General features: G+C 33.0%; 1 protein-coding gene across 1 annotated transcript; it reads left to right on the top strand.

Annotated features, from left to right (window-relative positions):
- On the top strand, nucleotides 1-26,013 carry LOC141480277 (sterol O-acyltransferase 1-like). Its single transcript, XM_074170191.1, has 7 exons — nucleotides 1-191; nucleotides 3,965-4,046; nucleotides 5,134-5,298; nucleotides 10,130-10,278; nucleotides 14,120-14,259; nucleotides 18,562-18,722; nucleotides 25,112-26,013. The coding sequence occupies exons 2-7, from the start codon at nucleotides 3,979-3,981 to the stop codon at nucleotides 25,815-25,817; spliced, it is 1,389 nt and encodes a 462-aa protein (XP_074026292.1). The 5' UTR covers nucleotides 1-191; nucleotides 3,965-3,978; the 3' UTR covers nucleotides 25,818-26,013.
- The last annotated feature ends 417 nt before the right edge of the window (nucleotides 26,014-26,430 follow it).

Raw genomic sequence — 26,430 nt, forward strand, 5'->3', positions numbered from 1 at the left:
TCTACTTCAATCAAGCGTACTGAAGTGTCCCTCAGTTCCTTGTAATTGACCTTTGATAACAAAAGCGAAAACAAGTGAACCCATGAGATACAAATCCGTTTTTATTGAGCATCGTTGAATATCGTTCAAATATCAATAAAGTGGTAGTTGTGCGGTGTCATAAGTAGCGGTATTTGCGATCTGAGTTCCAGGTAATGTTTTTACTGAATTATTTTTGATTGAAACGTGTTATTTGATTCTTTATTCGTATCGAGAACAGATGTTTTTTGTATGGAGACAGTTCACAATTCATTTTTTCAACACCAATGTATTTCAACATGATTAGATGCCCAACTATTTATTTATCTACCAATATAGGGGTTACAAACAGATTAACTAATCCAATAGAGAACCCACTTTATAATTTTAGTTCAAGTGGGCTTTGAGAAAAAAGAAAGTAAATTTTAATTTTTTGTAAATTACATTGGACAATCGAAAAATAACATAATTCTTATAAAAGTGACGGAGACTACAGAAATGATCACAACTTATCAATGAATTTTTTTTTCATCCTGCGTTTGAAACAGTCTAAAGAGATTTCAAAATATTGAATATCATTGCAAATTTCGTTAAAGGTTTCAAGCATTCTATAAAGTGGTGAATTTTGAGCAGCATTTGTTCTTGTGCATGTTATCTTAAAGAATTATGTACGCCTCAATGTTCTACCCTGAACATTGAACTCGATTTTGATATAAAGCTCTGGGCAGTGGACTAATCCTTTCATCAACTTGAAAGTCATGATAAGATCCGTAACAGTTCTTCTATCCTTCATAGGCATAATATTGTATTGGCGCATAATGGGACTGTAATCGCCATTCGTAATTGGAAAATTTTATTTGTGACTAATGTTGCGAAGAAATTTGTTTATCTATGTTTATGTGGTAACCGATGCAAAGCAGACCCTACTATGTACATATGCATAATATTAAATTGAAAAGAGGTTCTCTCTCTCTCTCTCTTTTCTTTATTGGCCGATGCTTCCTGTTCAGGCGCAATTGGGGTCAGCTCAATACGGGGGGTTGTCCTTCTCTGGGTTAGCACTCAGTAACAACCCTTATATTTTAATTCTGAATCATGCTGTCGACTTCTTAGTGTTTGTTCGTCTACTTCTTCTCGTGCTATGAGAATGTTAGGGATTGACAAAGATACACAAACAAAATGTTCTGGGATATATGATGGAGTTTAAGTATAGGAATTTAGTTTATTAAAGGTTTATAGTTTGATTTTATTGTAATCTAAAAATTGGATAAGAATCTTTGTGATTTGTATATTCAGATTACGAAAAACTTGAAATATGTTAAAGGGGGAATTAATACCATGTTTAATAAGTTTAAAATAAATATCTCTGTTAGGTATAACATTGATAACATTCCAGGAAAATATGGTTTACTTTTTCTACTAGACCGTATTGAAAAGAGATTTTGTCGTTCTGAAATTTTGACAGTTTCATTTGTGGAATCCAATAGTACTATAACATTTATTGACGGTTTTTTCTATATGTGAATTAAATGACAACATCAAGTCCATAATTATTCCCAATTCTTTAACTTCTGAAACTGATTTCAGTTCGTGATTTTGAAAGTTATAATTATTTCTGATTATATCTTTGTTCCTGGATAATGAGATTGACACGCATTTTTGTGGATTGAGAAACAAATCATTATCGACACAGAATGTTTTGAACCAATCAACCGACATTCCAGGTTAGCTTCCTTAATTTATGCCACCGCAGTTGTCGGTTGATTGGTCAAACCACCAACACTGACATAAAAACTTGGCAAGTTGACTTGGGTGTCACACCAATAGGTGGTTTCACTTATGTCTCGCTTGCGTTTACGCAGTTATTTTCATTAAGTACTTTTCTTGGTTTTTCACATTTTTGTCTTCACATTTTGTCTTCAATCGAGGACCGCCTGCCCGGTACTGACGATGCCCAATAGTCTGAAACAGCTGTCTTCCGGTGGCTCTTAAATTGAAATCAATATGGGAATGATCAGAATGATACTTATTTATTTATCTTCTAGTACAGGTGAACAGTTCACCTATCAATTTTCCTTATAAATCTATACCTAATCTTGTAAATTTATCTTCAAATATCATAGAACTTATATATGAATTTCACTAGTTCGGACTTCCATTGTCTATTATATAAAATGATTTGAAATCCCTGAAACAAATAAAAAAGAAGAATTGAAAATGAATAGCTGATAATAACAATTATATTAACCAAAATAAACCTGAAATGAAATAATAGTGAAATAAAATACAAGTAAAAATAGAACAATTGAATGAATTAAAATAAAAAAATTAAAAAAGAAAATAAAAATAAAAAGTGGAGAGATTCCAAAGTCACGTTAGTTCACGACGTTTCGATTGTTAGTATATACAATCGTTTTCGGGTGATGACTGGACTGATTCCTTCGAAAGGTGACTATTTATAGGTCGTTCGAGTACTTTCACTTATCCCCGCTTTCCATTTTCCGCTTCACTGGTTCCATGGGAGATGACCGCACGGTCTAATAGAGTCTTGGTGATTCCTCTTTAAGTCGATTGATGGTGGTTGGATTCGTGGTTCAGATACTATCCCGTATGAGTGGGTTTTCGGTATACAGATGTTTCCCACTTAGTGTCGGGCTTTTGGGCTTTGTAATACAAAGGAAGGTCTCGAGAAGGAACTAGACATCATCAAAAATGATCTTCAACAGAATGGCTACTCCAAAGCGATGGTAGAAAAAGACTTTGGCTAGAAGACAGCAGGAGCCTCGCAAGGAAGAGAAGCCATCACAACCAGTGCTTGCACTTCCCTACATCAGAGAATTATCGGAGAGGATAAGAAGAATTGGTTCCAAGTACAACATCAGAACCTGCTTCAGATCCGGTAACACTATCCGTAGCAGCCTCACAAAAACCAGGCCACCAAACGCGGACTGCGATTCCAAGAATTGCATTTACTGGATACCCTGTGAGTGCACAAAATCCTATGTTGGTGAAACTAAGAGGCCATTGAATGTTCGCATTGCCGAGCACAAGAAACACACACAGCGAGGGGAAACCAGGAAATCAGTAATAGCAGACCATGTTTGGACCTATCAACACAACATCGAGTGGTCCCAAGCTGAGATCTTGCACAGAGAGGAACATTGGTTTAGGAGAAAATTCAAGGAAGCCGCATACATGTTGTCCAACAACGTATTCAGCCAAGCCAGCGTAGAAATACACAACATATGGAAACCCAGCAACAAGTGAAAAATGGCCAACTCCTGCCAAAACGGTCATGTCCCACGGAACCAGTGAAGCGGAAAATGGAAAGCGGGGTTAAGTGAAAGTACTCGAACAACCTATAAATAGTCACCTCTTGGAGGAATCAGTCCAGTCATTGTAGATAATAACAATCGAAACATCGTGAACTTACGTGACTTTGGAATCTCTCCACTTTTTATTTTTATTTTCTATTTTCACTTGTATTTTATTTCACTATCATTTCATTTCAGGTTCATTTTGGTTAATATAATTGTTATTTTTAGCTATTCATTTTCACTTCTCCTTTTTAAGTTGTTTCAGGGATTTCAAATCATTTTATATAGTAGTAAATGGAAGTCCGAACTAGTGAAATTCATATATATGTTCTGCTAAATGTGCGAAGCCAGGTCGGGTCACTAGCAATTGAATACCATTTTCAATGAAGTTATTTACATATGAGAGTAACAGAAAAATGTATGGAGGAAGATTTTATTTTTTAAAGGTTGGTCGGTAAGGCAGAATCTAAACAATGAAGCAGGTCGCTCAAACTGCGTTAATTAATATATACAACTGCAAAATGTCTATTATTTGAATGTGAAACAAAGGTAAAGTATCGACAAATGTTCATAATTTTTCGACAATTCAAGAATTTTTATAATAATTTACCAGTATCCTTTTTTTACAGGATATTCCTTCGAAATGGACTCTGATGGTGATAAAAAAAGTAGAAGCGAGCCAAAAGAAATAGCTGGAAGGAAATCTGTAGTGTGAGTTGCATATTATTCATATTTGTCATGTATAGAAAAAACTGAATGATAATATTGATTATATTTATAAATTTCAAAAACATCCAGTGGTACATTCCAACCATTTATTGATTTTTTTTAATTATTCCGTAGTTCGCAAGGATTGAATGGAGTATCAGCTGAACTTAACGTTAATAATGTGATTTCAATACCCAGATAATCATCACTGTTTTCTAAACTCTTCAATCTTGTACATTGAATAGTTGGAGATACTTCAAAACTTCTGATTATTACGAATGATAGCGTGGAACTCAGTTGTGTATTTGGGATGAGTTAAGACCCTCTTAACTCATGTCAGCAGATATGTAATTTCCGTATAATAGGATAATCACAAAGTAAGAACTTTCTCATTAGTCAGTGGGCTATACTTGAAGACGGGCAGTAAACAATTCTAAAGAAATGAACGTCAAATGTTCAAGACCGTCTCGGATATGCTGACGCCTGTCAGAAAACAACTATTCCACTGGCTAATACCACGAAGGGCGTTGGATTATATCCGACAGGCGTCAGTGCAGGAATCTTCACAGAAAATTTCCTGCATATGCAATTGGCAATACAACTGAAATAGTCGACCTTCAATTTTGGAGCGGACACACTTGCGGAACGGGCTCATAAAATTTGATAATACAGACATAAATCAACCTGAATGGATGACAAGTATAAGTTATGTTTTGAAAATTTATATATTTTGTAATAACTGCTATATTTTTAATGATGCAATTGACTGAAGAGACCAAGTCCACTTCCAGAGATAGTGAGAATAGGAAAATTTAAGAAGAATTGAAATAAAAAAAAAGATATTTAATAATATTGATTATGTTTAAGGACATGACCACATATATATATATATATATATATATATATATATATATATATATATATATATATATATATATATATATAGATTTGTTGACAATCCGATTCCTCTATTCATTTTCTCCTTCTTCCTTTCCTTTTTAAATCTAAAATTCCACTCATATCAATGGTTTGGACTATCAACTTATCCATTCAACTCAATTTCTGATATCTTTCGTTTTTTATTTTTCAGGAAATGTGTACCGCTTCCCGAGAAACAATTTGTGGTGAGGAATTCTGTACTCACAGACCTATTTGATGATGTTCCTCACATCAAGACAATCCATCACATATTTGTGGCAATATTGATTTGCTTGGGTCTTAGTACTGTGGCTCATGATTATTACATCAAAAAAGAGTAAGTAACAGTGTAAATATGTGAAATATATTAGGCAAAGGTAGTGCTGCAAATAATAAGACATAGCTTTTCATTGGGAGATGAATTATTTAAAAACTCTTTATGTATCGATATAGAATTTGTTGCAGTCCGAGCATTGTATACTGTATATCCCGTTTTGGTCTTTGTCTTCTTCTTTTTCATAGTTGGTTATTTTTTGTGTTATCTTCGTATTCAGCTTGTATGTGATGTTGATGTTCAGTGGTTTGAAGATGTTTGTTAGTTTTTTGGTTTGGTGTCCTACTTACGTAAATGCTATCCATCGTTGTGTTGTTTTATCTGTCGGGATGGCTTGATATCGGCCAAACCAAGAAAAAACTGATCCAAAGGTACAATGAGCACAAAAAGGCATACATTAATCCAATAGTATATAAATCAAACCTCGCAACACACGCCATACAAAACAAACATAATTTCCCCCCACCAGAGAACATAAAACTCATAAAACAAGTCAACAAGGTAAACCGCATGGACATTTGGGAAAACTTGAACATCCATAAATTTAACAGTCATAAATCACTTATCGAGGAACAAATACAAATCAAAACACAACAAGACCTCACATTCAATATATTAAACAAAACCATACACATTCCTAGAGACGATCTAACACAAAGAAGAGTACCTGATGCAGTACAAATACAGGTAAATTTACCTAAAGTACCTGAAATACCTGAGTTAAGACGCTCTGACCGTATAAAGAGGCAGACGACAGGATGACAAGTTCAGTTTGAGGAGTGCCTAGAAGATGACAGTATTACCAATTGTCTAAAGCGCTCGCAGATAATTAATAGAAGATATAAATCTTCAAATCCTTTTTGTGAAATTTAATATTGAAATACTGAAAATAAAGGAAAATTTGTCGCATCATTCAAAAAAAATATATATATATATATATATATATATACATAATATATATATATATATATATATATATATTATGTATATATATATATATATATATATATATATATATATGTATATATATATATATATATATATATATTATGTATATATATATATATATATATATATATATATATATATATATATATATATATATATATATATATATATATATATATACACATAATATATATATATATATATATATATATATATTATGTATATATATATATATATATATATATATATTATGTATATATATATATATATATATATATATATATATATATATATATACACATAATATATATATATATATATATATATATTATGTATATATATATATATATATATATATATATATATATATATATATATATATATATATATATACATAATATATATATATATATATATATATATATATACATAATATATATATATATATATATATATATATATATATATATATATATATATATATATATTATGTATATATATATATATATATATATATTATGTATATATATATATATATATATATATTATGTATATATATATATATATATATATATATATATATATATATATATATATATATATATATATATATATATATATATATATATATATATATATATATATATATATATATATATATATATATATATATACACACAGTGTCATCATTAAAGTGCGCACTATATGGAAAACTTTTTTTTCGAAAAGTTTCAATGAAGTTTAACTTCGGCACTTGTTTGTGCTTTAAATTTAATTCGAAATGATGCGGCCAACTGCGACCCACTGACGTTCAGTGTTTGTCAAATTCAACTTTTTTTTTATTGAAAAAGATCGAATTTAACAAAAAGTTACTTGAAAAAGTGGTGTCTACGGCAATTTTATTTCCATAAGCCATATTTTATGCAACTAGGATGAAGTTAACGTTTTGCTTATTTTTGACAGATATTCCCTTTATTTAAAAAAACAAGTTCGGTTAATTGTCGTCAAGTCATGTATACATAACAAACTCATCATGGAATTTAATTTTTCTGATGAATTTTTACTAATACGTACATTTTTAGAGAGAAATTAAAAATGTGCTATGAAAATTTTAACATGACTGGTGCAAAGTTTCAATCATTCGGCTATTTTCTTAAACAAACGTCAGTACCTTCAATTTTGAAAAAGCAGACACAACTCAAAAACTGCAATAAGTATTAATCAAATCACTAGAGTTGAAATTACATTAAAATTTCAATATTCAGTATTTACAGATTATTTATAAACACTAACTAGGGCGGTAAGGATGCTTAATCACGTTGAATGAAATTTTCAAGTAGGTCTTGACAAACAAAATGCATGCTATGGTAGTGTCAAGTTGTTGATTTACTTGTCAAATATTCATGAGTTATTGTTGCAATGATATTGTCTCTTCAGGAAAGAATAGAAATAGTTTTAATATGTGGTGAGAATACACCATACCGGCAAGTAGCTAACATTTTTAATAAACGGCATCCAGGAAAAAATGTTCAACATACTACTGTGTCAAGGATACCTAATGTCGAAATTCAGAGAAACAGGATCCGTAGCAAATCAATTTAAGAAAAAGCACACTCCAAGTAAATATGATGAGAAGGCCCAACTCAACATTTGTTCAAAAGTTATTGAACACGGGCAAACGAGCATAACAGATATTATAACAATACCGATTATAAGAGAGAAAGTGTTACAAAAATGTTATTAAAGAATAAATTTTGGCTCGTAAAGCCACATTAAGAGAACGAGATTTTTATGTCCGTTTGGGGTTTTCATTCTGGTTTCGAAGAGCGAGAGAAGAAACTGTAAAGTTTCCGTATAAAATTTTATGGATAGATGAGGCAACGTTCTCTTCAAATAAAACGGTAAGTTCTCAAAATTGCTGATGGTGGGCCAAGAAAATCCCAATTTCACAGTTGAATGTGGTGATCAGTATTCCTCTAAAACTAATGTATGCTGTGGGATACTTAACGACCAAATAATTGGGCCATTTTTCTTTAGGGAAAATTTCTCATCCGTCGGTTATCTCAACCTTTTAAATAATGGGGTTAGTGAAGTTTTAGATAATATGCCTTCAAATATTAAATACGACCTATGATATCAGCTTGATGACGCACCAATACATCACACGGTTGCTGTGAAATAGTACCTCCAACAAATGTTCAGAGGCAAAGTTATTGGACGTAACTGGGAATATTATTGGCCACCTAGATCACCCGACTTGACGCCTTCAGACTTTTTCTTTAGGGGTTACCTGAAACAAAAAGTGTACCGAAGTAGACCATTTACTGACATACAACATCTGGAAAATACCATTCGCGAGTGCTGTGCAAATATAAATCCCCGATTAATTAAAAATGCAGTTACAGATGTCAGTAGAAGGACCATAATTTGTATTGAACGTGGAGAACCACATACTGAAATGTAGGCTAAATGTGTTTGACAACCTCATTTAGATCAATAAGTAATTTTTTGTACCCATTTGTATTTTCTATGATATTCTATGATTTCCATCGAAATTATTTGCATTTTTTTTAGTTGCCTCTGCTTTTTCGAAATGAAAGGTTTGTTTAAGAAAATAACCGAGTGATTGAAACTTTGCACCAGTCATGTTAAAATTTGAATAGCAAATTTTTAATTTCTCTCTAAAAATGTCCGTATAAGTAAAAATGTATCAGAAAAGTTAAACTCCATGATGAGTTTGTTATGTATACTTGAATTGATGACAATTTTAATTGTAATCTATTTGAAATGTCTGTTGGTTGTTCATATGTTTACATAACTCAAACACTATTGTTTTGACTTGCTACAATTGTATTTTTTTATATAACATTTTTTTATATAAACTATTTATCCATCTATCTATCTATCATCAAAAATTTGGAGTGAAAAATCGCATTTTAGAGTTTCAGAAACTGAAGTCGAATGATGAAATAACCAAAGTGTAGATATTGAAAAGTTCGACATTGAGGAACAGTTTTCCAATAAGCTATTTGTGTTCCAGAATCAAGATTTAACCATTATCAGTGAAGTCAATGTGAGTTATTACACTAAACAACTAGAAATCCAGCTTCGCCAACGTTTAGACGTTTTCTTAGACTTTTTATGATGATGTTCATAAATTTGTTCGGACTAGTTATGAACGACTTGAATATTTCAATTCAGTTCGTGTTTTCGCTACTTCAAGTTGGAGAGTTATTATTGGAGGAGCCTAATGAATAATGAAATTATATATAATATAATTCATCTCCTGATAACTTCAAATTCTATATCAAAAAAAGAGATACTGTTCTACTGTTCTATGGCCTGAATACATTCATAGAAAGGGTTGAAGTTTTGAATAACTGGAATATTTGAATTCTCAAGATCATTACAGAAGGAAACTTCTGTTAACCTTTTTTTGTTTCCAAATATCACAACATTTCTGGAGAAACTCAAACCGAAATTAAATTACCAGTTGTAACCAAGTTAGTTATTCATGAGTTATAAGTAGTTCTTCTACATCTGTTATTTGTATTACGGCGTATAGAGAATATTATAATAAAAATTTGTTGTACAATTTTTCGAGTGCTATCTAGCTTCTGACAATACACAAAACAAAGGTTAATATTTTCCAAGATTTTTTTTATACTTGGAATATGAAGTAGAAAATAAAGACTGCAGCATATACTTAGGTCAGTCAGTCCTATATAACAGTATTATGGATTTTCATAAACCTCTTATAGTTTTCTGAAAATTGTTAGGTTCATCAGCAAAGCATAGTCTTGTGAAAAATATTTCACCCAACATAACAACAGATTACACAGTCGTATCAGATCGAAGACGATTTTGATTATTTTTTCCATTTTAGGCTACATTTTGGACTCACTCTGATATTTTCTGGATTTGGAAAATTCCATTTTGTGCTACTCTGTTGGATGATACTTATGATATTGAACTGTTTGGGCTTCGCATCATTTAATTTTTGGGCCAAAATACGGATCAGTTTGTCCCCCAAAGGTGAGGACTTATGAATTATTCACTACACTCCATATTAAAACTTATAATACTGGCTCCTAAATGAGACCATTTTCAAATGCTATGTTCAAATTTTCTTGTTATTGTTCTTTAGTTTGTTGATAAATTAATTATTTTTGGGCCAAAATACGGATCAGTTTGCCCCCCAAAGGTGAGGACTTATGAATTATTCACTACACTCCATATTAAAATTTATAAAACTGGCCCATAAATGAGACCATTTTCGAATGCTATGTTCAAATTTTCTTGTTATTGTTCTTCAGTTTGTTGATAAATTAATTATTTTTTGGCCAAAATACGGATCAGTTTGCCCCCCAAAGGTGAGGACTTATGAATTATTCACTACACTCCATATTAAAACTTATAATACTGGCTCCTAAATGAGACCATTTTCAAATGCTATGTTCAAATTTTCTTGTTATTGTTCTTCAGTTTGTTGATAAATTAATTAATTTTTGGGCCAAAATACGGATCAGTTTGCCCCCCAAAGGTGAGGACTTATGAATTATTCACTACACTCCATATTAAAACTTATAATACTGGCTCCTAAATGAGACCATTTTCAAATGCTATGTTCAAATTTTCTTGTTATTGTTCTTCAGTTTGTTGATAAATTAATTAATTTTTGGGCCAAAATACGGATCAGTTTGCCCCCCAAAGGTGAGGACTTATGAATTATTCACTACACTCCATATTAAAATTTATAAAACTGGCCCATAAATGAGACCATTTTCGAATGCTATGTTCAAATTTTCTTGTTATTGTTCTTCAGTTTGTTGATAAATTAATTATTTTTTGGCCAAAATACGGATCAGTTTGCCCCCCAAAGGTGAGGACTTATGAATTATTCACTACACTCCATATTAAAACTTATAATACTGGCTCCTAAATGAGACCATTTTCAAATGCTATGTTCAAATTTTCTTGTTATTGTTCTTCAGTTTGTTGATAAATTAATTAATTTTTGGGCCAAAATACGGATCAGTTTGCCCCCCAAAGGTGAGGACTTATGAATTATTCACTACACTCCATATTAAAACTTATAATACTGGCTCCTAAATGAGACCATTTTCAAATGCTATGTTCAAATTTTCTTGTTATTGTTCTTCAGTTTGTTGATAAATTAATTAATTTTTGGGCCAAAATACGGATCAGTTTGCCCCCCAAAGGTGAGGACTTATGAATTATTCACTACACTCCATATTAAAATTTATAAAACTGGCCCATAAATGAGACCATTTTCGAATGCTATGTTCAAATTTTCTTGTTATTGTTCTTCAGTTTGTTGATAAATTAATTATTTTTTGGCCAAAATACGGATCAGTTTGCCCCCCAAAGGTGAGGACTTATGAATTATTCACTACACTCCATATTAAAACTTATAATACTGGCTCCTAAATGAGACCATTTTCAAATGCTATGTTCAAATTTTCTTGTTATTGTTCTTCAGTTTGTTGATAAATTAATTAATTTTTGGGCCAAAATACGGATCAGTTTGCCCCCCAAAGGTGAGGACTTATGAATTATTCACTACACTCCATATTAAAACTTATAATACTGGCTCCTAAATGAGACCATTTTCAAATGCTATGTTCAAATTTTCTTGTTATTGTTCTTCAGTTTGTTGATAAATTAATTAATTTTTGGGCCAAAATACGGATCAGTTTGCCCCCCAAAGGTGAGGACTTATGAATTATTCACTACACTCCATATTAAAATTTATAAAACTGGCCCATAAATGAGACCATTTCCGAATGCTATGTTCAAATTTTCTTGTTATTGTTCTTCAGTTTGTTGATAAAAAATTCAAGTATTTTCGGGACATTGGAAACAATATTTCATGCACGCTTTTAAGATTTCCACATATACTCATATGTAATCTTTGAAATCCTTTGTGAAAAATGGTTGTGTTGTGTAATGAAAATTTGTTTTTGCTGTTATATTTTTATTGGAATTGAAATAAATATCACTTGCGTTATTCTCAAAAAACAATGATCGATACGAAATCTGCTCAATGAATAAGATGACACAATTTCTCTCAAAAGGTAATTTATTCATAAATTCATAGCATAAATAACGTTAGCTTAGGGAAGTTTCCAATTTAATCTTCTTCTTGAAGATGATCAATTGGTGATCGAAACACGTGTCGAGGTGTTGAAAATAACGATTTGGTGTTAGGGAAAAAACTCCAGGAATATTCATTACTGCACCAGAGGTTTCAAACAGTGCATCATTGTTTATATAAATTATGAAGAGTATGGGACCCCTCACTGTTCCTTGTGGTACGCCTATGGTGATAGGAAGAGGGTTTCTGAAACAGTTTTTGATTTTTACTCTCCGAGTTCTATCCAGGAGATAATTCTGGAATGAATCAAGAATAATTCCTCTTATTCCCGACCTTTCCAATCTATGCAATTATAATTTGTCATAATAGAAGTTCCTGAAAAAAAAAGATAATGACAACTACCTACTTATACACATAAATTCTTCAAAGCGATAATAACAGTTATCAAAAAAAAATCTCTTGAGTTTTCTTTTGGAGATATACATGATTTTGGATTTATTTATAATATCTGGAAGCAAATCATAGGCACGTGATCAGGTGATAAAAAAGCTAATTTGATTTTTGCAAATGGTACAAAAATATTGTTTTTTGATCTTTCTCAATATTATGCGAACATTTATTCGGTATAAACAACTTGTTTCTATTCTCAAAAACAGACAAGCATACGTCAAAAATTAAAAGACTGGGAACAGTTAGAATTCTGAAATTTTTAAAAGCATTTCTGCATGAATCACGGTTACTTATGCCACTAATGATACGTATAAGTTTTTTTTTGTGCTGTGAAGACGTCAGAGCAGCGAGAGAAAAGACCCCAAAAGTACCCTCCATATCTCAGTCTGGAATCAAACTGAGCATAGTACAGCCTCAGCATCTGATTACCATTCGAAACTTGCTTAATATTTCGAAACTGATATGAAGAAGTTAATTGTTTTGATTAGGAACTCAAAGTGGTTCTGCCAATTCAGACATTCTTTAATGTAAAGACCTAAAAATTTCAAGCTCGCACATTCTGTTGTTACTGTGTCGAAATTATCAATTGTTCTGAAACTAATGACATCACATTCGCGTTGCCGATGATGAAATCCCATTGAATATGTTTTCTTCGCATTCAAAAACGAATTGTTCGCAAAAAACCATTTATTGATACTTCCAAAAACATGCTTACATTTTTCTTTCAGAACTGAATCTGATTTGTCAGAGATTATAATCGATGCATACATTGTTATGAATGTTCCTGGCGTTTCATATTCCAAATCATTTATGTACAATATAAACAATATAGGTCCCAATATCGACCCTTGAGGTACTCCTAATTCGAAGAGGGCCATGCTGGAAGTTGCATTGTTGATAGCGACATATTGTTATCCGGGATAAAGATAATCTGTTACCCACGACAATGGTATACCCCTTATACCATAACTTATAGCTTACTCAGAAGAATATTATGTCTATTTGTTCATGATTTGAGTGAGGCAGCTTAGCTGCCTGCCATTTCTCAATATAGTGTTACGAAACGGTTGTAAACTGTCGACGGTTAGACCGTGCTGAAAGTAATCGAGACTTTTTAAAAATGACCATTTTTTAATTCAAAATTCATACTCCAATAAATACAAATTTTACAGCAACATATAAATCACAAATGACTTTCCAATAAAAAAAATATAGTTATTTGAATGTTTTTTTTGTTTAGTGATAAGTATAGCCTGAATATCATGTTTATTTGATTGGTTAAATTATCACTTCATTTTTCTTTTCCAGGACGCATTATCAAACTCTGGGATATCACCTGGTTGCTGATATATATAGCGTTTCAAATATGGTGCTTCATGTTAGCAGAATATTTTGTTCACACTTTCCGATTCCCTCCTCCTTCAGCCTCTATTATTCTCTTGGAGCAGGTAAGTAAAGTAAAAATGGTTGAATTTTCAACAGAGTAATCATTGAAAATGATTGGTCTTCAATGACCACTTCCATGCATTCGTCAAATAACCTTTTCAAAAATATATAAAATTGTTACTGTATACGAAAATAAAAATTACTCCGTCATGGTTGCCCAAAGGATCTCTGTTCATAAGTGTTTAATCGAAGGTACCAGAGAAAGTTACGAAGAGCAGTTACGGAATCACCTAAATAAATATTCGATTTTGCCCGAAACTCAGTCTGGTTTCAGAAAAAATCTTGGTTGCTTTACAGCTTTGTTCAAAGTTACAGACGATATACTCACTTCGCAGGAAACTAGAGAACTTACCGCTACTGTAGTTATGGCATTCGCTACTATCAATCATTGCTTTTTATTAGCAATTTTGAGCCACATTGAATTGAATGACAATGCAAGGCTGTTACTGAGCTATTATTTGTGTAATACTGGGTGTAACTGAATAAGTGTAGAACATTTGAGGAGGTGATTCCTCATCGAAAAAAATCTTTCATTGGAGCATCCCTTGTTGAGATACAGCCCCTTAAAGGAGGTACATGAAATTTGTATAAAAAATTTTTTCACAAGCACTGAAAAAATTACAATATTGAAATTAACCTGACGTTTTGTACTACCAAAAAGACACTTAGCCAGATTTTTTTTTGTTTACACCATGGTTGTAAATTTATTTTCAATGTAACTTTTTGTCTTATTATTTGTTTACCATTTAAAAATTTATTTCCGATAGTATGTTTCATTCTGAACAAAAAATGTCTCGTGAGTTTTTTGCCCAAAATGAACCAGTTCGCAGCAAAAAATTATTTTACAAATAATTACAGATACATCGTCATAAATGCGAACTGGATTTATTGTTATTTTTTAGTTAGTATCTGCATTAAACGATTAAGGGGTTATAAACAAAACTAATTTATTAATAACTAAACACACAACATGTAGAAATCATAGTAAATGTTCAATATGTCTACCTTCAGACATTACGCATGCGTCTAGACATCGGCGCATTGAGCCACGTATTCGCTCAAATATTTCTGGAGTATCTCTGATTACCCTGCACGCATCGATGATGCGGTTTCTTAAGTCCTCTACATCGCGAACAGGAGTACGATAAACCAAATGCTGTAAATGGCCCCAAATAGAGAAATCGAGAGGATTGAGATGCGGGGATCGAGTGGGACAGTTATGTGGTCCTCCTCGACCTATCCACTGATTTGCATATGTTTCAGTTAAATGCTGACGTGCTACTTGACTAAAATAGGCGGGAGCCCCATCATGCAAAAAACATATTCCTTTTGAAGCCCAAAGGAAGTTCCTTCAGCAGAACTGGATGCACTTCTTCTGAAAATTGAACGTATGCCTCACCATTTAATCGAGGAGGTAGAAAATGAGGCCCAATTAAATCATCTCCAATAATTTCGAGCCACACGTTGAAAGAAAACTCTTCTTGATGGTTAGTTTCGACAATAGCGTGAGGATTTTCATCAACCCATATGTGGTGATTATGAAAATTGATAATCTTGTCCCAAGAAAAACTACATTCGTCTATGAATGGGTAAGAGTATAAGAGTTGTTCCTTCAAAATTCGAAATACCGTCATATGATCAACATTTAGCTGAAAAGCAATATTTCTAGTACTGGTGGTAGGTTCTTCTTCAATCAAATTGAGCACTGCTTCCTCAAGCTGCGTTCTTTTGTCGAATGAACCATATTCTCGTAATCGTTGATGAAGTCGAGCAAATATTCTATGTGAAGGATGCTGCCGTTGAGAATACATTTCAGCATATCTTCTAGAAGCTTCTAACCCATTCCCCTGCGACAGACCGTAAACGTAATGCATATCAGCCATTTCCTCATTTGTGTATGCCATTTTAATAACAAGTGAATTATTGAATTAACAAATTAAGAACAGAAAAACAACACACAATTAGTATTGATTCAATTTCGAAAATTCAGAAACTGACATCTTCATACCAATTTGATTGTCACTATCGCTAATAGCGACCTATCAGATAGATTAATTTCGTATTTTCTCATTTATGACGATTTATCTCTGTAGTTGTTCGTAAAATAATTTTTTGCTGCGAATTGGTTTATTTTGGGCAAAAAACCCAAGAGACATTGTTTGTTTTGAATGAAACAGGTTATCGGAAATACATTTTTAAATGGTAAACAAATAATAAGACAAAAAGGTGTATTGGAAATAAATTTTAGGGGTTGCGTTTTCCACCCCTTACAACCATGGGGTGAACAAAAAAAATCTGGCTAAGTGTCTTTTTGGTAGTACAAAACGTCAGGTTGATTTCAATATTGTAACTATTTCAGTGCTTGTGAAAAAAATTGTTAAACAAATTTTATGTATCCCTTTTAAGGGGATGTATCTCAACAAGGGATACTCCAATGAAATTTTTTTATATGAAAGATCCAATTTTTTTTCGATGAGGAATCACCTCCTTGAATGTTTAACACTTATTCAGTTACACCCTGTATAATACAAGCAGTAGAAACTGAACAATAACGAAGAAAAGAGAATTGAAACTTTCGTTTCAGAAAGCCCCATAAAAAAAGTTCAAGGTGTGAAATCTGGCGAGCGTGCTGGCTATTCTGTAGGACCTCGACGGCCAATCCAACGACCAGGAAATGTAGTATCCAAATAGTTTCTTACTTGTCTGAGATAGACACCTCACAAAGACCCAGCTTCTCAACGAACCCGATTACTTTGTATGGTGAGTGGTCTTTCGGGTCAGATGGTGAGAATACGGCTCTGCCGAACTCTAAAAACTTACCAGTGGGGCAGGCACAAAGCATGTGCTCTGCTGTTTCATTATTTTCAAAACAAAGGCGATACACACTGTCTTTTGACAGTCCGAGTCTCTGCATATGATGAATCAAATGCCAGTGGCCTGTAAGAGGGTCTGTTGGACATCATAGTTCATCCCTACTGTAGTCCAACAACTGTTTCGTATCAAGCTTCGAAGGAAGAATGAACGCCTCGGAGTGTGCCAATCCTGGAAGATCCTGTCAGAAGTCCATCTTCTTCCATCCAGGTGTTCACTGTTGCCATCCAGGTGTTCAATCTTTGTTTGGCAAAGCCTAAAGCGATGGCAATGACATGTTCTGGTCCGATGAAGCTGCTTGCAGCACCCTCCTTTGCAAGGGAGTCAGCAGCCTCATTGCCTTCCAGGCCAGTGTGGTCAGTAATCCACACCAGAGACAATCTGTTGAGTCTTCCTATCGAGAACAGTCGTTTTTGGCAATTTGCTACCAATTTAGACGTTGCTTGGTAGGAGCCGACATGAAGTCATAAATGTTTCTTCTTTCACTGCGGCAGACATCGTCAGTCATAAAATGTACGTTTACTGCGAAAACGAGATATTTGGATATTCAATGCGATCAACGTGAATTTTAACCTGAAATAACTGACTTATATAAAAAGTTGAATTTTCTACTACGAACAGCAAAATTTTATCAGTGATCATTTTCTCCCTAGAACCGTTGGAACCTCACTCAAACATCCTACACATATGTTCCGAAAAATATTTGCTGTTTTTTTATTCCAACGCCACATCATTTTTCAACATACAAAGTACTTGCTATCATCTTGACGACGAATGAGAGATTGAACATCAACAGTTCGTCTTATGTATTATTGTTTTAACTTCCATTCATTCGTTACTCATTGCATTTTTTTTATCATACTGCAATTTTTTTATATTGAAATTTTATCATAATGTTTATATACCTACCTGTTATTTCATTTTATTATATAACTTCACTGAAAATTAATTGTAATTCTCATAAATCTATTTGAAATTAATTTCATGTATGTTTCATTGCTATAACGGAACAAGTACTTGGGTACTTTTTTTTGCCTTATTCATTTAATAATTATTCTAAAATTTAAATGTAAAATTCAAATATATTTTGTATTCTGTACAGCTATCTGTTAAGTGAACGAAGTAATTTTTATCATTATTGCATTGTGTATTTTTTATGATACTTGACTTAATTATACACACACGCATTCTTAGATTGTTACAATTTCCACATTTCATAAATTTTCATAATATTTTGTATTTTGTAATTTTTTCTGAATGTTACATGCTCATGTTTTTGTCTACATAATACCATTCATACAATATGTCAAACAATTGCTTTGCACTTATCCTAAAATCACTTTATTCATACATTCTATGTTGTAACTTATTTGTATCTGTATTTGTATTTATTTTTTGTGATTGAAGTTATATAGTTATTATTATTATTACAGATAAGACTTTCAATGAAACTTCATGCATTCATCAGAACCAGTGCAGGACCTATCCTTTGGTATAAGCCGCATACTGAGAGGGATCTGCCACTTTCAAATTTTTCTCACTATTTCTACTTCCTTTTTGCTCCAACATGCATATTTAGAACAAGTTACCCAAGGTAAGATAATAATGAAATGAAAAACTTTCACCTACATGACATTACAAAAAACCATTGAAAATGTGTTACGTACGCGAAATCTGTTGAATTTTGATAGCACTCGTTATCTGTTCTCTCTAGGTTAAAGAAATTATATCAATTGGTAATAGTTTCCCAAGACTTTTTGGGCCGAAATACCGCAACAAATGCAAACAATGTATTAATGATAAATGTATATGTATTCATGTGAGTAGTATTTTACGGAAATAAATGTTCTGTTCTGTTCCGTTCTGTTCATTATGCAAGTATTCCACTGTTTTTCTATACCATGAAAATAAAAATGAATGTTCTCCACTGACTAGAGAGAAAAGAGTACTTGTGAAGCACTGTATGGAACTTTTTGTGTAGTAATGGATATAACTTGAGTTTTTTCCCAACACCAAATCGTTATTTTACTCGACACGTGTTTCGATCGTCAAGTGATCATCTCCAAAAGTCAGATCAAACTAATCATACTTATGAAGCTATAATTATTTATACCATAGATACCTGTTCTAGGTACCTGCGTCTTGAGTGTCTTACATTAATTATACAATGTGTCCTCGAGTAAAAGTCAGGTAAATCTATAAATTGAAATATTATAAGCTATATAAAATTAATTTCACAATATTGCTCTATCTACGTGTCCTAAATTAATTTTTCAATGAGGATACACTACAAAAACACACTTTTGTCTATTTTCCACTATATTGGAAAATAGACAAAAGTGGAAAATAGTGGAAAATAGACAAAAGTGTGTTTTTGTAGTGTATCCTCAGTGAACATGAATTTCCACAAAATAAACAAGTCGTCAATCGAAGAAGTAATTTTTTAATGTTGCCTCATATAATAGTCAGGTGCATCTGATGAATAAAATATTGTTTTAACAAGCTATACAGGGTCTTTCAAGACGAGCGTTCGTTAGGAATATATGGAGAACGATTCAGAATGAAAACTTTAAATTGGCCTTCTCTACTACTATATTTTCAACTTCCGGTCTCTTTTCGTTATACCAGAAGTTGGGGCAACTTCCTTATTTCAAATGGAACACCCTGTATTTTATTATATTTTTGAATTCCTCAGCACATTTTAGGCCCACATTGTATAACAATGCCTATACCAAAATCTGTTAGTTTTCGAGATATTAATTCACTTATGAAGCTATAATTATTTATACCATAGATACCTGTTCTAGGTACCTACGTCTTGAGTGTCTTACATTAATTATACAATGTGTCCTCGAGTAAAAGTCAGGTAAATCTAATAAATGGAATATTATAAGGTAGATAAAATTAATTTCACAATATTGCTCTATCTACGTGTCCTAAATTAATTTTACAATGTTGCCTCATATAATAGTCAGGTGCATCTGATGAATAAAATATTATTTTAACAAGCTATACAGGGTCTTTCAAGACGAGCGTTCGTTAGGAATATATGGAGAACTATTCAGAATGAAAACTTTAAATTGGCCTTCTCTACTACTAAATTTTCAACTTCCGATCTCTTTTCGTTATACCAGAAGTTGGGGGCAACTTCCTTATTTCAAATGGAACACCCTGTATTTTATTACATTTTTGAATTTCTCAGCACATTTTAGGCCCACATTGTATAACAATGCCTATACCAAAATCTGTTAGTTTTCGAGATATTAATTTTTTTCTGAAAAATTTAACAGTTACAGCACCACTCTGAAAAAAATATAACTCATAGACAAATAACAGTTGAAAGTGTGAAATTTCACAGAATCTCACCTTAAGCATCAAGTCATGAACAGGTCCATCGAATTTTCGAAAATAATTTACAGGGTGGCCGAAATTTCCACCTAAATCATAACATCGAGAAAACTGATGAAACGCGACTTTTTCAAACGGAAACCATACACTATTCTATTATTTTTGGATACTACGAAAAAAAGATATCAAATTCATGAAATATGTTCTATACCTGAATACACCCCTGGCAAAATATATCCGATTTTGGGAAATATTTGAGATGTAAAGCTTTGAAAACAAATGAACTAATATTAACTCTGTCGTTGGTAAAACTAACTCAACATGAAAATAGATGGATTGGAATAAAATACTATCAGAGAGATGAATTATATCTTTGTTTATTGATGTCGAATACAGTAATTTTATTTTGTTTATATTTTTTAAGGTTAGATTTTACTTTAATTTCAGAATTTAACTTAATCTCTTTGAATTCAAATAATATTGTGGTTCATTTCAACAGATGCATACCACTATTTGTAGCTTTCTGTATAAAGTCAGGAATCAAATTATTGAAAGATCTCAGAACCCTCCGTTTCATGTTTTCTTTATCACTCACAGGATCCGCATAAACATTTTCTTTTATATATCTCCAGATGAAAAAGTCCAGTGGCGTCAGGTCTGGAACAGATCTTCGAACACCCCATTTAACAACCCAGCAACGGTATCAGTATTATTTGCAGGGACTCCATCCATCTGATACCGTATCTTGAAACGGTATTGTTCAGAAACATGCTTTATGAATTCACCAACCACATTCTTGATTATATGCGAATATCTATCGCTATTCAAATTCTCTTCATAAAGATATAAACATGAAACTTGGTCTCCCTTCATTGAAACTCCATGAATCCTGGAAGTTGCGCTGGCGAACAAGCTTTGGATTTTCTGCTGCCCAAAAATGACTATTATGGCGATTGTATCATCTGTCCATGTCAAGTTCTTTATGAACTCAGGGTCCTCCTGTATCTTGATAAGAAACCATTCGCAGAATTCCACTCCTGCAGGTAAGTCGTGAGGTTTCAGATTTTGAATCTGATGATATTAAATGGTGCGCCACTTAGGTTTGATTGAAATCCAGTTTATTTACGAACATAAAATTCTAAGTGACTTTTTTGCGTATTTCAGCTAATTTTCTGGATAGGCTGTAGGCCAAAACTACAATTTCGATGTCCTCATTGTTTACGATCGTTTTTTTTTTTTGTTGATATTAGACGAAAAAGACCTGAAATCAAGGCAGTTTCTCAGATGTTTGCTCAGAATATTCTTATTGGCTGTAGATTTGGAAATTTTTCTGCAAAAACACGACAATTTTTGTCCATTATCTTATTGCATTCACCATGAATGATTATTAAATTCAGGAAATCTTCATTAGAATACGCCAAATGAGACATTTTGCACACAAATATAAAACTGCGAAATACACGTCAATTATATCGCATCAAATTTTGACATATTTGTTGTAACTTCATTTGTTTTCAAAGCTTTCTTGGTTTGGTATTGCTTCGAATAATTTACATCTCAAATATTTCCCAAAATCTGATATATCTTACCAGGGGTGTATTTTAGGTATAGGACATTCTTCATGAATTTGATATATTTTTTTTCGTAGTATCCAAAAATAATAGAATAGTGTATGGTTTCCATTTAAAAATATCGTGTTTCATCAGTTTTCTTGATGTTTTAGGTGGAAATTTCGTGTAAAATATTTTCGAAAATTCGATGAACCTGTTCATGACTTGATGCTTGAGGTGAGATTCTGTGATATTCCACAATTTCAACTGTTACTGTCTATGAATTATAATTTTTTTGGAGTGGTGCTGTAACTGTCAAATTTTTCAGAAAAAAATTAATATCTCGAAAACTAACAAATTTGGGTATAGGCATTGTTATACAATGTGGGCCTGAATTGTGCTTAACTTCCGGTATAACGGAAAGAGACCGGAAGTTGAAAATATTTCAGTTGAGACGGCCATTTTGTAAAACCCTCTATCACAAAATTTCAAGTTTTCATTTTGAATCGTTCTCCATATATTCCTAAAGAACGCTCGTCGTGAAAGATCCTGTATAGTATACTATTAAGTATTTGTCCACCATCGTTATTCATAATATTATTATGTTTACTTATTTCTACACTCTCATAGTCATCTAGTTACCTGTTGTTGTTAACTTGTCTAACTAATCTCAATGAACTGAAGTCTATGGAATGGTTTTGTTGCCGAATATGATAAGCGACTGCTGATTTTTCAGGTCTTCCATATTTTAAGTGTGCTAAGTTTTCCTTATATCTTATTTCAATAGATCTTTTTGCCTGTCCGTATTATTTTGCATCAAAGTTCCTACATTTTATTTCGTAAATTCCAGACTTTTACGAATTCTCGACTTTGTCGTTTGGACTTCCTAAAATTCCTTGTACTGTATCACTTGTTTTAAAAACCACTTTCATTTGTGGTATGGAACTGAGATATATTTATCCTGGTTTGAAGGTGGAAAGCCTCTACACCGAAGTCCCTGTCGAAGAAGCACTTCAAATCATACCGAGGAAGCTATCCGAAGATGGGGACCTGAAAAATAGAACAAACTTACCGATACAAGTAATCATGGAATTACTAGGATGATGTGTACGCAACTGCTACTCCCAACTGAAGGACGAATTCTTTACGCAAGATGAGGGACTGCCGATGAGATCGCCACTTTCACCAGTCATAGCCGATATATATATATATATATATATATATATATATATATATATATATATATATATATGGAGTGGTTTGAAACTCTGGCCATTGAAGGAGTCCACAAGAAACCCCGAGTCTGGGTGAGATACGTGGACGACATCTTCATAATATGAAACCATGGGAATGCGGACCTAGAGACTTTCCTGAAGCACATCAACAATGATATTCCTTCCATCAGTTCCACAATGGAGAAGGAAGTCCACAACGAAGAGCCATTCTTAGACGTATTGCTGAAGGAACCGACACGAAATGGAAAACATCTGTGAATTGAAAACACAGTCACAAATGACAGTATGTGAATCAAGAATCCAACCACCATCAATCGACCAAGAGAGGAATCATCAATACTCTACTAGACCGTGTTTTCGAACTCTGTAATACAAACGAAGGCTTTGAAAAGGAACTGGGCATCATGAAAAATGACCATCAACGAAATGGTTACTTCAAAGTGATGGTGGAACAGGTTTCAGCTGGAAGACAGCAAGAGCTTTACAAGGAAAGAATTCGCCACAACCAGTACTTGTAATTCCCTACATCAGAGGATTGTCGAAGAGGATAAGAAGGATTGGGTCCAAATATAACATCAGAACCTGTTTCAGATCTTTGAACACTATCGATATCAGCGCCTCACGAAAACTAAGCCACCAAACGCGGACTGCGATTCCAAGAATTGCATTTACCGGATACCCTGCGAGTGCGGAGAATCATACATCGGTGGAACTATATATATATATATAAATATATATATATATATATATATATATATATATATATATATATATATATATATATATATATGTGACATCTGGGTCCAGGATATAAATACAGATAGAGATTTTATCGAGTGTGTATGATACAAATCAAGAATGAAATAATTCGTGGACACAACACTCAAAAAATAGGGGCAAACCGCGGACACGTGTTTCTGGCTATTGGCCTCATCAGCACGGTGCAGCCAAGTATAAAGATGGGCAACACTTGTTTGCCGAAAGCAGGAAACAACACATACGCACGGAGTAAACAACAGAAGCCAACGCAGGTAGCTATAGCTGCCTACGTGGTCATGTTAGATGTAGCCTAGGAATTCTAGGTCTTCTAACTGGAACCACAAATGTGCGGTTGGCTTCTGTTGTTGACTCCATGCATATGTGTTGTTTCCTGCTTTCGGCAAACAAGTGTTGCCCATCTTTACACTTGGCTGCACCGCGCTGATGAGGCCAATAGCCAGAAACACGTGTCCGCGGTTTGCCCCTATTTTTTGAGTGTTGTGTCCACGAATTATTTCATTCTTGATTTGTATCCATACACACTCGATAAAATCTCTATCTGTATTTATATCCTGGACCCGGATGTCACGCAGGTAGCTATAGCTGCCTACGTGGTCATGTTAGATGTAGCCTAGGAATTGTAGGTCTTCTAACTGGAACCACAAATGTGCGGTTGGCTTCTGTTGTTGACTCCGTGCGTATGTGTTGTTTCCTGCTTTCGGCAAACAAGTGTTGCCCATCTTTACACTTGGCTGCACCGCGCTGATGAGGCCAATAGCCAGAAACACGTGTCCGCGGTTTGCCCCTATTTTTTGAGTGTTGTGTTCACGAATTATTTCATTCTTGATATATATATATATATATATATATATATATATATATATATATATATATATATATATTTTTTTTTTTTCTTGTTAATAATGTTTTAATTTTCATCTCGTGTTATTAGTTCAATTTTTTTTTTATTTTTTGTTTGTCGCTTGTTTTTTATTTCGTTATTTCAGTTTTTTGCTTAATACAATTGTTATTTTAATTTTTTTACAGATTTTTTCAGGCACTTCAATATTGATTTCTTTTCTGTTTTACAGAACAAGCCATATTCGATGGAAGTTCATTTTCTTCAGGACATTGGAGATACTGGGTGTCATCGTTTGCCAGAGCTTCGTATTCCACAGATTTTTCATACCGGCGTATAGAGACTTCGGTATAAGAAGGTTCACTTGGGACGAATTGATTGTCTCCTTCTTGGAGCATGCCCTTCCAGGCCTCTTGATATACGTGTCCGGTTTCTACCTACTTCTTCATTCTATGCAGAATATATTTGCCGAGTTGTTGCGGTTTGGCGACAGACTTTTCTACAGAGACTGGTGGAATTGTAGAACATTCACAGAGTTTTTCAGAAACTGGAACATAGTTGTCCACGACTGGTTGTATACCTACCTCTATAAAGATATTTACGAACACGTTGTGAGGAGTAAAGGTGTGGCCAAATTTACTACTTTCCTAGTGTCAGCCATAGTACATGAGTGGGCTCTCACGCATATGTTCGGATACTTCTTTCCGTTAGTATTCATTTTCTTCATGTTATTCGTAATGATGATCATGTTTATTAAAATAAGAGATGAAACTGTTGTAAATGTATTGTTTTGGGTACAAATGGCACTTGGTTGTGGTTTTCTGGTGAGTGGTTATACCTTGGAATTTTTTGCCAGACAAAATATTCCAGGTGATACGGATTCATTGAAAGATCTACTGTTTCCAAGGTGGTTGACCTGTGTGGACTGTATAGACTGAATTTGAATAAAACATTCATCCTGGATATTTCATAGGATGAGAGCAGGAAACCAAAGCCAAAATGAATGTGTAAAATAAGATGATTGGGTCGCAATATGATCATAAAATTTTATTATATCTCAATTTTTCATAATTCACCTTCTCTCAGTTTTGTGAGTTACTAATCATCAATGATAATAAATGCAGGTCGATTCAATACTCTCGTTTTATTTCAGTTCTCTAATTGAAATTTTCATCAAGATAAAATTTCATCTATATGTGTAAAGGAGAAATTTCAAACAGCTTATAACTGCTTGTTCATGAATCTGCTTGAACATGAGGGGACTGAAAAATCATATAATTTTTTTAGTCCCATCCAGAAGTTTTCTGGTAATTCACTCAACAGATATACAGGCCTTTTCTTTTGTCATGTGGGAACACAAAGCGAATATATGGAACAGTAAAACAGTAAAATAAATCACAGGGGCTCTCGCCCTTCTCGAGTTATATAGTGAAATCTAGAAACTCTGTTTTTGGTTTTTTACGAATAGAATAGTTATTTCAGAAGATGTGGAAGGGGAAGTAACAATAAACCTTCGATTGAACGTTTCGTATCAACACAGCCAACATCAAC

Source organism: Leptinotarsa decemlineata, unplaced genomic scaffold, assembly GCF_025532065.1.
Source record: "Leptinotarsa decemlineata unplaced genomic scaffold, Ldec_3_MD MMD2_P_RNA_scaffold_7, whole genome shotgun sequence".
In the NCBI taxonomy this organism is placed as follows: Eukaryota; Metazoa; Arthropoda; class Insecta; order Coleoptera; family Chrysomelidae; genus Leptinotarsa; species Leptinotarsa decemlineata.